Source organism: Athene noctua, chromosome 5, assembly GCF_965140245.1.
Source record: "Athene noctua chromosome 5, bAthNoc1.hap1.1, whole genome shotgun sequence".
Taxonomy (NCBI): domain Eukaryota; kingdom Metazoa; phylum Chordata; class Aves; order Strigiformes; family Strigidae; genus Athene; species Athene noctua.
Genome location: NC_134041.1, coordinates 49,758,000 through 49,775,421, shown reverse-complemented (window position 1 = coordinate 49,775,421; position 17,422 = coordinate 49,758,000). Strand labels below are relative to the sequence as shown.

The window sequence follows — 17,422 nt, the reverse complement described above, 5'->3', positions numbered from 1 at the left end:
AATGATCTGCAGACATTACAACTGACTATGCACTCACTGACAGGATTTATGTTTAGTCATATTTTGTTCAACGTGATGCTTTAGATAAAAATCTGCTCATCAGTCCTGCAGCTGAATGCATCTCAAAAAGCTGATGTATCCACTTTCTATTATAGTTACTGATTCCAGTAACAAATGGTTCTAACACTTGTAAAATATAGGATTAAAGTAGTTACACCCAAGATGATCATCAATTCACAAAAACAAGCAAGTGGAAAAAAAAAATATGTCAGCAGTAGAATTTACAAGGCCATTCATTATACCCTTGAGCTATTACAATGACCTAATTGAACTGGTTCATGGGCCTGCTGTGCAAGAGTTCAACACCAATAAGTTACCTTTGGCTTTCTACCACTTTGTTCAGTAGAATGATGCCTGCGTACCATAGCAAGGAAAAACTAACTTTGACCTAAGAACACCTTGACAGCTAAATCTGCACGAGTTAAATGCAAACCTCAAATCACAAAATGAAAGCACTACGAAGATGTAAAGACTGAAGAGGAGAAGGAAGTATCAGAGATGCTGCAGCATGAAAGGATCTGAAAGATTTACAATAGGAGCAGTCTGTCTCACGATATTATAGGATAATGAGACAAAATGGGAGATAGAAAATAATACAAGTAATAACCATCAAAGAGATGTCTGAGCACCACTGCCCAGTAGCTTCATTTACTATGGGCACCACAGTAAAGGAATCTCAATGATTTCTCTGAAACAGAAATAGTGGTTTTGTGTATGGTTACTGATCATCAGTGACATGGAATATATTGGTAAGGTTAAAAAAAAAAGTGTCACTGAAATGTTTAAGACTTATGAGAAACAAAATATTGTCTCTGACACAAACTCGTGCTTTTAAGAACAATGTGACTAAAATAATTTCTAACCGGTGTATTTCAAGTCAGGCTCCCGTTCCATTTCTATCATGCTCATTTCTATCAAGCAAAAAACCCTGTAGGTGCCAGAATTTCATATATATATTACAAGAAAAAAGGGATAAGATATTTAAGCTGTTCATTCAGGAAAGATTTTCACCTACATGTTTAGAGAATAACCCTTAGAGAACACGGTAATTTTGCCATTTCAGTGCCAATACAGCCCATTATTATTTAAAAGGAAATGAAGAAAATGTTAACTATAGTTGGCATAGTTGTTCAGTAAGGTGGGGGGGGAAAGTGGTGTCATTTACCAATATTTATGCACAGGCCTAAACCAGGCCACAAATACTCTCAATAAAAAACAGCTCCCAGAGAAGACAAGGTGACCTTTTCAGTGTGATGTCACTTTGCATCCAGCAGGATTTAAAGAAAAGCCATAGACTTTTAGTTATTAAAATTACTCATGTAAATTGTCCAAGGCCTAATTTTATATTATTACAGCATGATTAATATGCATGACAAATTGTGGCACAAGAATCTAAAACCTGCTTTAAAGAGGTACACACAAAAATCCACTCTGCCACCTTCTTCCTAATGGGGACTGAGAATAGTTAAGAAGCAAATGTTCTCTCTCCTGGGACTTAATGGAGGACATAATCATAGAATCCCAAGCTGTCACAGCCACCTTCTTGTAAAGGAAAGAGAACTACAGGCTTTGTCAGGCTATGCACTTACTTCTAAACATGAGTCAAAGACTCCTGTAGAGCCATGGAGATACGAGGCAATCCTTTTCCTGATGTGTCATTATGTTAGAAATTTTAATTTAAGAATATTTGCTATTAACTATTTGATCAGCTTCAAAGTTACCAAAGGCTGCATATCTACAGCTGAAGGGGTGGGAAACAGCAGAGAGCAGCAATCCAAAGACCACTCATAGCATCAAGCTTCACTTAGAGGAAAGAAGGACAGAAGTAAAAGAAAAAAAATCCCAGTCCAAAATTATGTTTTAATTAGAAGCAATTCTTTAAATCAATTCTATGCAAGCAATCCCATTTCAGATCAAATTTTGTAAACAAAGAAGGAATTTTTCCAGTTGCAAGTACTGAATCATCCCATGTATGAAAAATTTCAGTTTAATAACAAATTCAAAATTAATATATTGAATATTTCATAAATACATTAAAGTAGTAACTGAATCTATGCATACTTGCATCTTTTATTACCTAAGGGGCTTAAAGGCATACATAATATGATGAAAAGAATAACTGTCTCATGTATAGAGTGCCTCCAGAATAGATATTTCTTCGTCTTAGAAGAGAGGAAGCCATAAGCATTTTTGTGTTGTCAGGTGCTACACATTCAAACTACTGCTGCACATTTGGATTTAGTGAATTAAAATAATTCAGAAATCACATAGAAGATACACAAGTACATGCACAGGCAACTAACCAAAAGGAAACCTTTGTTTGGAGGAAATCATCTCACAGAACTTGGAAAGGGTACTCATGGGAGAAAAAAAAAAAACACCTTTCCTTTTATTATAAGAGCTAAACAAATTAACAAAGGGCAAATTTAGCAGAGATTGCTCCAGACAGGGAAATGTCTTGAGATAAATGACGACCTGATGTGCAACAGAATTTTCCATTTTTGCACAAGGTAATAAAGATCGACAGGCGCCTTAAGAAATGTTAGAAGGAAAGAACCAGGATGTTCAGCCACTTAAGCACACTCAGGGAAACCCTAACGAGTTCAGCATGAATACCTTGGACCACAAATGTCTAGGAAAAAGTCTAGCAAGTCTGATAAAAGAATTAAACAAAAACATATCAGAGGAAGTCAGGAGAAAATAATGTAGCCTCCATAATCAGCCTTCAGATACAGAGGGGAAAATCAGGTAAACAAGGGTAATCAGTAAAGACAGGTAAACAGTAAGAGACAAAGCAATATCATCTATTCAGTTCAATAATAGACATCAGGTGCATGTGAACACCGTAATAAAAAGGAGCTAGAGTTGGTAATGCACGATTGTGAAGAAACTAAAATGTCAGTACTGTGTATATCTGACCAGCAAAATAAAAAGGAAAGAACTGCAATAACTGAAGCAGGATATGAAACTACAGATGACAAACACTGTTTCTAGTTTTTATGACTGAAATTCAAGGATTTCTTCTCTTTAAGAAATACAAAGCAGAGACAATGTAGCATCATACGTTAATCATGCAATATCCTGTAAAGTACAATTTCTGGTTCTTGAAAGAATATGATATGGCTGATCTAACAAGGACTTCCATATAGCATTGCATATGGTACTACAAGCAAAATAACTATATAAATGGGGAAAAAAATGGTAATTAGTGCAATTAAGGTAAGAAAGAAAATCACAAAAAGGGAAAGAACTGATAGTGCTAAACAGAAAAACCTGCTAAAGGGAGGATACTAATAGAGTTTCTTAAAGGCAAATCTTGAGACCAATTTTATCAATAATGGCTAGTAAAATAGGAACATGCTAATAATATTCACAAGATTATCATCAATACAGAGATTAACTCATCGTACAGAAAGAACTGAATTAATTTGAAGAACAGCAGCAAAGCAGGATGAGATTTAATAGCACTAACTACAAGGGTATGACTTCAAGGACTCAATTTTCACTATAAGCTGGAATCTCATCAAACAGAAAGGATGACACAGAAAGGAGAAAGACAAGAGTTTATTAGTTAATTTCTAGATAATTATAAATTATGAGTATTAATGTTAAGTGTGAGAAGGTAAATAAAATTGCAGGTTGTATGAAAAATAATACTTCTAGAAGGGTTGCCTTTTATGTCTACCCACATCTGTATTCAATTAAAAAAAGCTATTTTCATTCTATTTGTTCTTTTAAATTATTCCCCTTCCTCCATACACCCAACACAGCCAAGGACTGAGCTATATTTTGAAACTTTGACCAGTTCAAGTTTGTATTCAAACAAGGCTATCTAAGCCAAATAGCAAGAAAACTTTCCAGTTTCTTCAGAAAGTAAAGCCTTCCAAGCAAACTGTAAAATTTACTACAATCCATTTTCAAGTAGTTTTAAATGGCGCACAAAACATCAGTTACTTCTCCCTTGCCTACAAGAAAATATCACTATATGAGTAGTCTGCTGTTTCTACTTTGCAAAACCATGTCAGAAGTGTGTATTCCTGTTTAGACAAGGGAGGCAAGACTGTCTATAAAAGCTTGCATCAAAACATTACTTGTAAACTCTGCTGACAATTATGGTTGATTTTATTACTCAAAAGTCACTGCTTCATTTATTAGCAGCCAAAAGTAGAAGGAGCCGCCAAGCTGAGGACCCTCCCTTACTACTGAAATGTCCAACACAGACTACAGTTTGCAAGATTTTATTTACAGAAATTCTCATCCACAGAAAGTGAACGGGTATATTGTCATCTTAGATTACCATATATGAAAACACCACTACTTCACTTTCATCTTGTATTATAAAAATCCTATTTTTTCTTATCCCTGACTTTTGCTTCCTTCACCCTCTTCTCCTGCCTTAGTCTTCCTACTGCACAGTTAGCTGCTACTTCGGGCTTTGTGAGTTTTAAGAAAAATCCTTTCAGCTACTGTGAGAGGTTTCACTGTTTTCAATTTTTTAAAAAATTGAAAACATGTTTAAAATGTTTAAAAACATGAGCAAAAGAATTATTTAATGACATAAAATACTAGGTCAGACTGTTACAGGAATCATAATTTAAAACTAAAAGCTATCTTTAGAAGTATTTTAAAGAAAATTTCAAAACCACAAAGTACGTTACAAACATTTGACAGACTTGGTTATTATACACCTTATGGTTACTAAGCACATCAATAGATGGTACTAGATTTGGTTATAAGCCACCTGTAATGTGCTGGACTCTAACAATCAGTTAATACATTAATAATTTATTAACCCTTTACAAATGTACAGTTACTGTAAAGGTCATGTAGTAAATGGTAGTAACACTAGCTACCTACATATTAATTCATTAATGCTTTTAACAAACCTCTTTCATAAAGTAAAATACCAATTAAAGGATCTGCCTAAGAAAGGTCTGAGTAGTAGTCTGGAAAACACTTCCTTATGAGACCACAGGGAACATGGGAGTCTAATGTATTAGATTTAAGATTTCTAAGTATCATCTGTTGACTCCTGTAAGGTCATATAACATTTCATGATTGTCTATCAAATGCTGCTAGTTCTCTATCTTATTTCCAGCTGCTTAACACATGATAAAGTTTACAAAGTTTAGATTTCTCTCTTTTACAGCTCTAGCTGTCTGCCTGATAAACTAAGTAAGTAGATACAAGCTCTCTTGGACCTCAATCAATGCACTACCAGTAATGTACAAACAAGATTTGCTCAGAGCAATTCAAGAAGAGCTTGTCATACCTGCATATGAGATTTTTAAAATATATTACAGAATGTGAGAAGAACGTGTTACTTGAACTAAAGCATAAGTACTGTCTTATAAATAACGGTTAAATTTTCAGCCAATTTTTTTTTCAAATTAAGACTCCCTTTTTAATACTTAATTGGATGGTTTGGAAAGATTGATTTTTTAATACTTTTTTAGGTTAAGAGGAAAGAAATTGAAATATTTGAAAATTAGAAAGAAAGAGAAAAGAGAAAAAGAATGACTGGATGATCATGGTCATGTCAGTGGAAGGCAGACTTGAAAATTGAAATGATATAACATTTAATAGAGCATCTTGCAATGCATTGTTCACAGATATTCCAGTTTAACAGAGCAACTTTGTAAGCCAAACTAAACATAACTTTTAAAAAGTTATGTTTAAAAACTAACATATTTTTTAAAAAATATTATTTTAAATATCATCAGAAAAGGCAATTGTACAAATAGGGCATTAAAAAAAATATCTAAAATTCCATAAAAGAACACAATCCTGGACAAAAGTAAATATATATATATGTTTAAAGGACAACACTCAGCATAGCTGAGCTGAGAAGATGGTCCAATGATACTTGGCACAAGCTCCAGAACTATTTATTCATTCCATGCCTTTTTTTATTTCAACAGTCTAAAAGCTTTCAAGGTAAGCATTGTTCATTACATACACTGTATGACATGTAACTAAAATAAAATGGCATTTCACAGTTAGGTGCCAGTGAGAAAGTTTTAGTAAATCATGATGAATATTGATTTTAGCAGCAAAGTAAAAACTGGAAAGAAAAAACTGTCAACTTGGTTTTAATTTTTTTATTTATTTGGAATTTTAATAAGGAGAAGAAATCTGATGTTAGTAGAAGAAATACACACAGTAAGTTTACGATTGAAGAAACATCCAGGAGACCTTTTAGGATGTTAAGAAAGACTTTGTTAAAAAGTGTCAACCCTGCAATTCACACTTCAACACCCCACCCCACCCCATTGCAGTGAGATTTTAGACTATACACATAAATACATAAAAATTGCTTTTTTTCATTAAGACCATATAAAACACTAAGCACAACCACTAAAAACTTTGAAAATTAACTACATTTGAAAAATAACAAAAAAATGAAGAAAAATATAATCAGGTTGGTGGTTCAAGTTCCCGTCCCTAAATTTAGTTCATCTACACATACAGCAAAAATAAACTAGACAGTAGTGATAATGTTGCAGTACTGATGATATAGTGATAATTTAAACTTTATCCTTCAAAATCAAGTCAAAATCACTGGGTTGGCATTTTTAATTCTTATCAGGTAGGCATTACATAAGCGTTCAAGAAAATATGGCAACTCCTTCCTTTTTTTTTTTCCCTTGCTGATAACTAACAAACAACAGCAAGAGCCTACAATATTTCCATTGCCTCAAGCAGAACGAAGCAGCAACTTTCAATGAGGAATTATGTATTTTAATTTAATCCAAAAGGGTATTTTACCATTCATGTGTTTTAAAATGTTTTGTTGTTTTATTTTTAGCAACTTTCATAAGAAACCATCATTCCAAAGACTTCCTTTAGGGAATAACCTTACTCGCAAAAAAAAGCCTTTACCACTCTGAAAACAAAATCAAGAAAGCTTCATGGGTGATTTTCTTTATTTTGAAGAGCCATTCTTATACATATAGGAGATTAATTCAGAAACAAAATACATTATAGATAGCATCACTTTCTGAAATGGCCTGAGACTTCTCGTTAAAAGTTCAGCTTTAAGTTGCTTACAGTGTTGCCCAAAATAACTTTTTAGGGTGAATCTTTTTTAAGATAAGCAACTTCGCAATGATTTTTCCATGTAGGAAAGATGAATTTCACTGGAACATCCGCTTATGATTTTTATATATATAACTTTCTTTTATGTCATAAAGTCCATGATAAAGACATAATTTTTTCTCATTTTATGTCAGAAGTGTTTTTCTTTCAATCTGTGTGAAAATCCATCCCAAGTCACGCATTCTGGAAGCTGGGAATGGGGAAAGAAAATCACTTCAGCATGTTCAGATTAAGTTATCACTCGGTTAAAATTTCTAAAATTTAGAACTTCCAGCTAACATTTCTGAAAACTCCACTGTCCCTGAATTTATTTAAACATACTTAAAACCCCTAATGTTATCAAATTTGCACAGGAGTAATTCCCACAGAGTAAGGGAACACAATTCATCTTATGACTATAGGGGTTTATTGGGCCTTCTCCTGTAATGTGAAGCTTTGACATAGAAAATGGAATAGGGAAGGACAACTCAAATGAAAAGCCTCAGTAAAAATGGGGATCAAAAAGCAGGAACAGAAAGTAGTAAAAGAAGGGAAGTTTGAAAGGAGTGAACAGTTCAAGGCTGGCTGAAACAAAAAGTGGGGGCCATACCCACAAAATCATGCTTCACCCAAAACTGAAACCCACTGACAGTATGTGCTCTGTACACATTACTTTCATTAACTTTGTTAAACCAAGAACAATCTGTAGAGTTGATCAAAAGACTCCAACTTGACTGATGAATCATGTGAAGGTCATTATCGTAACATGTAACAGAACCTGTGGTTTTGCTTAAGTATTTTATTTAAGCTCTAGGAATCTAAAAGAAAATTGCAATTCTTGCAAAGTTTGCAAAGCTGCACACACGCACAAAGTTAGAAAGTGCAGGAGTAAGACTGCGTGTGCAATTTAAATTCTATCATTTTGCATGAATAAACTATAAGTTTCAAAGTCTTTTCCAACAAAACCCTATCTCATACAGTGCCCATCAGTGATGTTTTCGAATAATTAAGATGTGGTTTTTTTATATATGTTCTATGTTGTTTCTTGCAGAACTTGGAAGATGACAGACAGCTGAAGGAAAAGTGTGTCTCAATTAAGAAATAAAGTATTATGATTCTTTTCTCTTCCCTGACAAAAAGTTCTTAATTCCTGAATAATTGGTATGCAATTAAACAAACTTTCCACAAGTGACAATTTGTTTTCTTCATTTTTTGGTGCCTATTTTGAGATTCACACAAACCGTAAACTTCGAGACAGTCAATGGATGTTCTGTTTCCGAAGAGCTATATATGCTAAATATTTCAGAAACCCCACCAACTTTTTAGTCTTCTCAGATTGAACATTGAGAATAAAATTATTTCCCCAAGCTCTTTGCCTCTTATTTATATCCATAGAATGGAGATCACACCACCCCTTCTCCTAACACTCCTGTGACAAAGCAGATCAATATCTATCCTGATCAGCACAGTGCCTCTCTTCTATGAGATCTTACAAAAATTGATAGTTGTATCTCTGGGATGAGTTTGAAAACAATGTAAAGAGACAAAGCCATGGCAAACAATGAGGAAAAGGAAGGTATCAATTAGCTGCATTTTACAAATGCTATTGGGAAGCAGCCTTATAGACAGAATCATATAATTTAAACTTAATAAAAACTAAAATGTTGACCAAGCCTGAAGACACACAAGCAAAGTTTCTGCAACATATTACAACTTGCTCTTTAACATTGTAAAATTTACAATAATAAAAAGATTATACAAATGAAGATGTTTCTATATACAAAAATAGTACATTCATCTAACTACTGAGATGCTTATTATCAGTATGTACTATATTCTAACAACTGCTTGAAAGCAATGCTTTTGCACTTCTCAAATATCTACTAAATCAAGCAGGGAAAATTAAATAAAGGAGAAATAATGAAACAAAACATGGTAATGGTACCCTAAATCTAGTTACAGAATGTATAAAGTGTCACAATAGCCTAAAAACTGGAAAGTCTAAACATGCTCTGACATACTTTTTAGAAAATGAGAATGGAAAACAATTACATTTGAACTTGCATAGTTGCTGAAAAAATAGGTTTAGCTTAAGTATGAAAAAGATGCAAATTATCTCAATAACAACAAACCCTGAAAATTAATTACAATTGGGTTTTGGAGGAAATGAACTGCTTACACATACACAGATGTAGATTACAAGTCTCTCTCTATATATGTATTTTGTGTATATTTATGCACAAAATGCTAATATTGCTAGGAATGGAAAATTTGCCTAAAGCTTTGAAATATGCATAGTTCATTTCTCTCATACTACATGTTCCACTTAAACTGTTGCTGGCAAGAGGAGGAAAAAAAAAAATAAATCTCTAAATAGATGTGGACATTTAGGAAGTTTCCCTATAGAAGGGAAGTTATTTGCCCACATAACACCAGAGTGTCCAAAGGGAAATTCAGTTGATCTTATGCTGGGTAAACAGGAGTTAGAAGACTGTTTCCTGCCCTTTCTGAAATTTTATTTTGACCCCACCATACCAAACAAGTAAGTTAAGATGAGAAACAGTAACAACTACTTCAGGCAGCATCTTGCAAAACTAAACTTAAGCGGGCTTGCAATAGACCAGTAGGGCACAACAGGCTGATTATCCCTAAGAGAAGGCACTAACTTCCACCAACATCTACTGTTCTTCCATTTGAAGATCATACAGAATTTCTTTACCTAGTTTTTGGTATCATCTGACAATAAGAACATGTTTTTTCTGAAGACATGGAATACAAGTAAACAATACTCTTTCATGCCTAAAGAATATGGTGCTCCATTTTCAGCAGTTAATTGCAACCAACGTGAAAAACTTGGAATATTGATTTCTAGGACTTGAGAAGACAGAGTAAGGGGAAATAGGGAAAAGAAAGAGAAAAAAGGTACTTTTCCTATCTGAAGTCTGCTAACTGCTAAAGGTCTTGAATAGACCCCTTTCCTTAAAAAACATATCATGTGTTACTATGATAAAAGCAAAAGCAAAATCAAACCAGCATGCTTATTTCAGGAAAAACGGTGACATTTGTAAACGCTTTTATTTCCTGTGGGAGCTTATGCCACAATTTGGAATATTAGATTAAATTTTAGGACAAGCATCTTTTATTTATGAATAGTATTTTCAAACTTGTAATACTCTCTCAAGTGATCAGTAGGAAAAAGAAAAATAAATAAAGGCCAGAGAGCGTTAGAGCCTCTCTCAAAGGTCATCACTGGATAGTTTTGGTATGATGTTTTTCTCTTCAGCCTAATTTAGAAGTTTTTGAAGGCACAGTAGTCTATCCAGTCCAAGCAAAACTCAGATGTATACAGTTTAAGATCACTATATAACTTTAAGCAGTGCTATGTTTTAGCTTCTCTTTGGTATGTTTCAGTCAGGAATCATTCATGAGTGACCTTAATGAAAGGAGAGATGTTTTTACCAACTGCTAAAAATTAAACATGTTCATCATTCACTCAGCAAACTTGCATTTTCTTCTGGAAAATCACCTGCAACAGGAAAACATTACTTTTCCAGGTCTCTGTTCCTCTTACATTCAACTCACAAGGGCAGACTCTGGGCAAAAAAAAAAAAAAAAAAAAAAAAGCCAGGAAGATGATCCAAGAAGGAAGAGAGCAAAATAAACCATGCCCTTCACTTTCTCTTCTACTTTACCTCCCAAAGGAAAGAGAGATAATTCCTTTATCAAATCTTTAAGACAAAATCATTGATTCATTGTTCTATATTAGTACCTTTAATGTTTTTAAGGAAGTTCTACCTATATATGGAGTTGCTCAGAATATCAACTGCATACTGAACACACACCTTTGCTCTACTTTAATTAACTTGGAGGGCTTATCTATGATTCAGTTGGTTACTTAAAATCAATATAATAAGAAAGAAATTAGTGATCAAATCATCATACTCTAAATACAAAAGTCATGGGTTTTATTCTGTACTGTTACTGTATTTTGATCGATCTGAAAATGCAGAAATTTAGAACTCAAATTTAAAATCTAACAAAAACTGTAAAACGCTTCATAACTACTAAGGCTAGAACACTGCGCATTGCTTACTCTGGAAGACTACTGAGATACCATGATACACGTTCTCACATTTTAATATTCAGAATCAGGCTACTTATTGTTCTAGTTAATAGCAACAACAGAAGTATTTAAGAAAGGAGACAGGGGGAAAAAAAAAAAAAGTGGACTAAGTTATTTCCATAATAACTAAGTCCTTTTTTTTTTTCCTCTTTTTTTTATTTTGTTCATAAAGTTGCAGGCTGCCAGTACTTGTGTGTCATCATGTAAGAAAAACTAAGATTAGGCTACACACTAAGAAATGTTTTCAAGATACCAGTAATGCTACTAAGTATGGTTACCTACTAAGCTGTCAAGAAGCCAGAGCCCAGAAGGTCAAAATTAGACTAAGAAATACAGTGTTTTAAAAATTATTCTTCAAATAGACTTATTGCATACAACTATTTCTGTTTGCAAAAAAAACCCCCAACAAACAAATAAAACAACCTACATTTAAAGAAAGGCTTAAAAATTACAGTCCTCAGAGTGTATTAGCCAGTAAAACTCCTTTACTCATATATATAAAACTGTATGCATTACACTCATGACTGTTCCAATACTTGAACTCATTCTAATTCAGTCATAATTTTTAATACACACACATATATGAGATACTCTAACATGCATTTCAGGTTACCGTAGTGTTCAGAAACAGAACTATGACAAGTAAGCTACAGCCAATTCATTGTTTGCGAAGAAGCTTGCCCAAACATAAATGAAGTTAATTCTTTTCCCTAGGACTTTACAAAAATTACTCTGCATTAGTTTACTTCATAGGCATATATACTTACATTTATTTGTGTGTATGCATATAATTTGAGTATCAGTCTGTATTGGCCTGAAGAAAACTAAGGATGGGCCAATATCACAGGTCTGAAGAACTTCAAATGTTTAAAGAAACCAACTTCTTAAGGAGCTGTCTATTAATCATCAACCAAAAGTCACACTGGAATTATAAACATTATACAGTGGCCATTCCCTTGCCCTTCATTTCACCCAACAAACAACTACTGTGTGTTTAGTACAACACAAAGTACTTGTGCCCGCTAATGTATTACTAATTAGTGTTATCTGTACCTAAATGCATATGTATTCACACAAATATATATTTATGCATATATATATATATATACATTTGTACACAAGCTCACTGCATGTTTGGATTTGCATTTTGTTTATGTATGAAATACTGAAGTTAGATGTATCTTCTACATTTAGCTTATAATTTTATCTGGGTCCAGAATAATTCCTATTGAAATCAATGAGGAAGAAAACAAACAGCAGAACACCTTCCCCAAAAAACCTCTCAGTCTCCCTGCAAAAGGCAACATGTTAAAACTATCTTTATCCACAATAAATACCACCTTATTTATTTCTGCTAGAGAAGTATTTATCAGTAAAGCTGCCAAGAATGACTTGATGTATGCCAGAATCCTCAGAGCACCAAATTGCTATGCATTTTTTAAATCTAAAACTTGCAATTGTGCATTTTTTATTGTTTCCTAAAGGACATTACTCAGAAAGCAGCAAAACTTGGAACCTTTCTGGGAAATTGTTACAGTGTTGTTATTATTAAACATCCACAGGGTAGACTTCCTTAATTAACATACTGGTCTCCAAACATTTAATTCCTTCTCTATCTTTTCCACTGTAAAGAGAATTTCTTATCCATGCTTCCAAGCATCTACTTCAGGCACTATCAATCCTCCTAACCCCACAAACTGTGTACCAATATCTTCATATGGCCAAAAGCAATACACAATTTACCTGAGAGAAATGAAGGAAAAGAGAATTCTGGGAGCAGCTCAGAAGCACAAGATGACAATAGCTGTCTTCAACCCCACCACTCTGCTGTAAAAAGGAATTGAACCATTGCCCAGGTCCCAGGGACAATCAGTTAATGTCAGCCTCAAATGCCAGAAATGAGGATCACGTAGCATAATGGCACACTACTACTGCTTGTCACATGACAATCACAACAGAGGACCTTCACCTGAACCACTCAGAAGCCAAAGAATATTCAGAAGAACAAACTAGTCACATTTCTGTATTTCATATCTAGCCCTGTTCCACATCTATCCCTGTGATCTTATCTTCAACTCTTATTTGCTACATTACCTTTCATTCCAGACCAATCGCTTTTTTTCTTTTCCCTTTCAACTATCAGCTTTGTATCTTCAAATTTTTTTATACAGTGCAATCAATTTTCCTCTGTAAGTATATGAAAACAGTCTCTTTCAAAGCTTTTTTAGTTGCCTTTCAACAACAATCACAAGGCAAATGCCAACAGAATTCCTACCAACTGATATTTTAAATGTTCTGGTATGTTCTGCAGTACAATTCCTTGGGACAGACACCAATTGGTTTTGGCATACAAGGTGCACTACTGTATTACTCAAATTTAGGGGTGAAGACATCTAGCATATTGCTTTATATACATGTTCTTAAACATTTTCAAATTCAGTATCTTTTCTTATAACTAGATATATCAGTAGCTGAGTATCAGCTGTTTTCAAATATTAGACTCAGAACACAAACCTTGATTACAGAAATTTTCTGCATAAAATTTTTGATCACTGCAAGGACATGAATTAAAAAATAGGTATCATAGATGTTAATTTAACCAGTGAACAAAGTAATATTTTTCTTTTTACTTAGACTATCTTGAGATTCATATGAAGAAATTAAATGTAAACCACAAATTTTAAAAAGTCTTATAATCTCAACATAAAAGAACGGGTTAGCACAAAGAACTTGCTAATGTGCATTAACGTGTTGCTAGCAAGTTTACCGAAAGGTATTTCTGAAGCAGATCAAAAACGCTCAGTTATGAAGGATGGCAGATGTACATGGATAAACCTGCCAGAATTACTTGATAGTGCTGACAAGCAGAATTTACTGTGTCAACTGTGTCAACATATTGCCCAATTTCTGAAAGGGGGGGGAGGGGGCGGGACAGAGGAAAGAAGAAGAAATAAAAAAGGCAACCAGAAGCCAGGAAGCAAATATTGAACTTGTACATGAATTTGAATTTAATTTTTAACAGTGTCACTAAAAAGTTGCCTCTTATTGATAATACGGTTTCAAGACTTCTTTGGAAATTTGTTATGTATAGATTACAATCTTGTATGCAAAATTCAGCAGTTTGTATTAAAGAAAAGCCTATAGGAAAAAAAAAAAAAGTGTTTTCTGAGTCTCTGAAATCAGACTGTTATTCCAGCTGGTGCTAAGAGTAGTCCAAGTATTTGCTTCCAGTGGAACAGGAAAATACCAGGTTAAACTCACAGAGAAGGAAACAAGTTTCCAAATTTACGTATTGGCTAATACCTTAGCTTTTCAAAACCTTAAAGTCAAAGTAACTTTTCTTTAACAACATTTATCTACTTTTTTCCTAGTGATGACTAAATATCTGCTAGTTTAATTTGTAACAATATACAGTCACAACAATAAAGTTTTGTATTCTTTAAAGATGTATCTCGCTGACTAAACCACATTTACTGTTGTTCTCCCTACTAATTCAAATCTATCAGAATTTGTAACGTAGACACGTAGACAATTTAAATAAAAGAATGACTGTAAACTGAAACACATTTTTCACTCCTAAAAAACGAGTGAGAGCTATATTCATTAGCTTTTTTTGTTGCTGTGGTCTGTGCAACAGTAGTTTAACCAGGCACATTGTGCCTAAAGTATAATCTTTCTCTAGACTTCAGTGCTTCAGAGACATTGACCAGCAGTTCACCAGAAGCCACTCCGCCTTCATTTAGGGTAGCCAATAAAAATTAGCAACTCTCCCTTTAAACAGAATGAAGCAGCAAAATGAAATTTCAGGTCTGACTATAAGGTGCCCTCTTTGAATGGGACTGGAAAGTGCACAGGAATGCATATATTTTACTTCAGCAATGTCTTAAAATAATGGAGGGGGGGGGTGTTTGGTGATTTTTTTAAAAATTTTGTTTCTAATACTGTCAATCTAGATGCTATTCTTGCCACACTGATAAGTTAAAAATGTTTGAGAGTTCATACTTTGTTGAGAAGGCAATTACCAAAAGAGAAACCATAAATGAATGATCTCACTGTATTTCAAAACAGAATTTCTATCTGTCCGAGACTAAAAAAGCTATCCTAGAAGAAATTTGAGATTCACTTCACCATGTATAGATACAACTGCAAGTGCATGCTCTGCTTTTTTTCAACCTAAAATGGATTTCACACCATGACAGGTTTCATTCTGCATTAAAATTGCAAATCTTCTATGTGGCCCAGTTTCAGCTGCAATTGATCTGCTTTGTCGTCATAGACAAAAAAAAACAGTGAAGGGCACTGCAGCTTTAAATATTTCAGAGCTATGTAGCTAGTAAATAGACTCCATTGCAATATGGCTCTGAAGGTCGTGTCCTATTGTCTCTTTTCTCTGCAAATATTTTGAACAGCATAAAATGGTTTATTTTATACAATACTTCCCTACATTTCTACATCCCATCAATTGTATCAGGCATTTCCTTACTGGAAAGGACAGATACGCCACTCTTTCCATATACACCCACGCTGCTTCTAGATGTATTCAAAACGTCCACTGTGAATCTAACAGCAGGGTGCACATATCAGATGTATGCAGCTTTTCATATGTATAACTTATGCGAACAGACTCACCATTAAATCCCACCACAACATAAGGACAATTAGTTATTTCAACAACGATAAAATAATTAACTGGATTTCAGGTCAAGAAGCATCTTTGCTTAAAATTAATCTGCCAGTTAGAAAACTGAAGCCAGCAATTTTAACATCTCCTGTTTCTCATATACGGGAGAATATAAAAAAAATTATAAAACACAGCACCAAGAGAACATAATCTGCCAAACCTGTTTTTCATGAAGGCAGGCTACTACCTTTCTGATGCTGAAAAAAATCTGACAATCCCCCCACCCCCAAAACCCTGTCACATTTAGGAATAAGTTACAAGAAAAATAAGACTATAAACCTTAACAGGATTTAGAATCTTTGTGTATGCACTCACTACAATCAGCCCCCATTCTTTCGCATTAACTATTTGATGAAAATATGAGTTATGGAGACTGCCTCCCAGATAGAACATTAAATACACCCCTGCAAAAACACAACTCTGTGATAGCTGTCACCATGTAGAAGGTGCATGTAGTCATTTACCTGAAAAGGCAACAGATTGTTGCCATTGTCCGTCCTGAACGCGTTGTCTTCCATCCAGGATTTAGGGGTTAAGGGTGCAGCCCGTGGGAACTTCGGAGGGGCAATGACATTGCTGGAGAATGGTTTTTTAAGGGGTGAAATGGGATTGAGGGGGGAGGGTACACCGACCCCCACTCCCACGCCAACACCCACTCCAACTGCCCTTCGAGGGTCCCTACCAGCCTGCAGCCCACCCCAAGGGTTGGAAGGTGTACTCCAAGCTGCATTTTGATGGTTATTCCAGCTGGAGGAGGAAGAGGAAGAGGCAGAGGAGGAAGACGGTTTGCTGGTCATGATGGGCTGATGGCTGTAAGCAGCATTTCTCTGGGCAAAAGGTGCCTGATTAGGGCTTACAGGTGACCTCCGCTGCTGCTGCTGCTGAGCTTGCTGCTGCTGCTGCTGATGTTGGTGGTGTTGAGTCTGAGCTAGGCCAATTTGAGGCGAGAAAGTGCCACCAAACACAGGGTTGACATGGTGTGGAAAATTCTGGAAAAGCATTGTCCCATTGACTGGAGTAATCCCTTGGAAAAAGCTATCATCCACCGTGTTTGTGGTCCCTGTAGACCAGGTGCTGCCGAAGGAGGGAGACAAGGAGGTGCCTGCTGCAGGTTCTTGTTGAGGCTGGTGAAAGCTCAAGCCAGGCAAAATGGGAGACTCCATCTGCATCTTCTCCTTGCTATTTTGGGAAGGAGCCGATGTGCCGATACTAGTCACTGAACTGCTGTCTTCTGGTTTGGGTGTCTCCGATGAGATGGGTGTAGAGGGGGCTTCTGCTGAGTTTGGATCTTGCTGCTGCTGCTGCTGCTGCTGCCGCTGCTGCTGGGGCTGGGCTTTGCTTTTGTCCATCAGTAAATCATCCTGCATGGTTTGCGCAGCTGAAACAGTAAGGGAAAAAAACCACAAAGACAGATTATTAACATTGTCATTCATACCACAAACCAGGCTGTTTTATTCATTTGCTGGCCAAAAATCTCGTCC

General features: G+C 35.0%; 1 protein-coding gene across 9 annotated transcripts in view; it reads right to left on the bottom strand.

The window, feature by feature from the left end:
* CPEB3 (cytoplasmic polyadenylation element binding protein 3) overlaps positions 1-17,422 on the bottom strand; it is a 96,870-nt gene that overhangs the window by 71,104 nt on the left and 8,344 nt on the right. For all 9 annotated transcript variants that reach the window (XM_074907484.1, XM_074907481.1, XM_074907482.1 and 6 more), the window contains exon 2: positions 16,406-17,319. In XM_074907484.1, coding sequence (XP_074763585.1) covers positions 16,406-17,308 — 903 coding nt within the window. In that variant the 5' untranslated portion in view covers positions 17,309-17,319. The remainder of the gene's footprint in view (positions 1-16,405; positions 17,320-17,422) is intronic.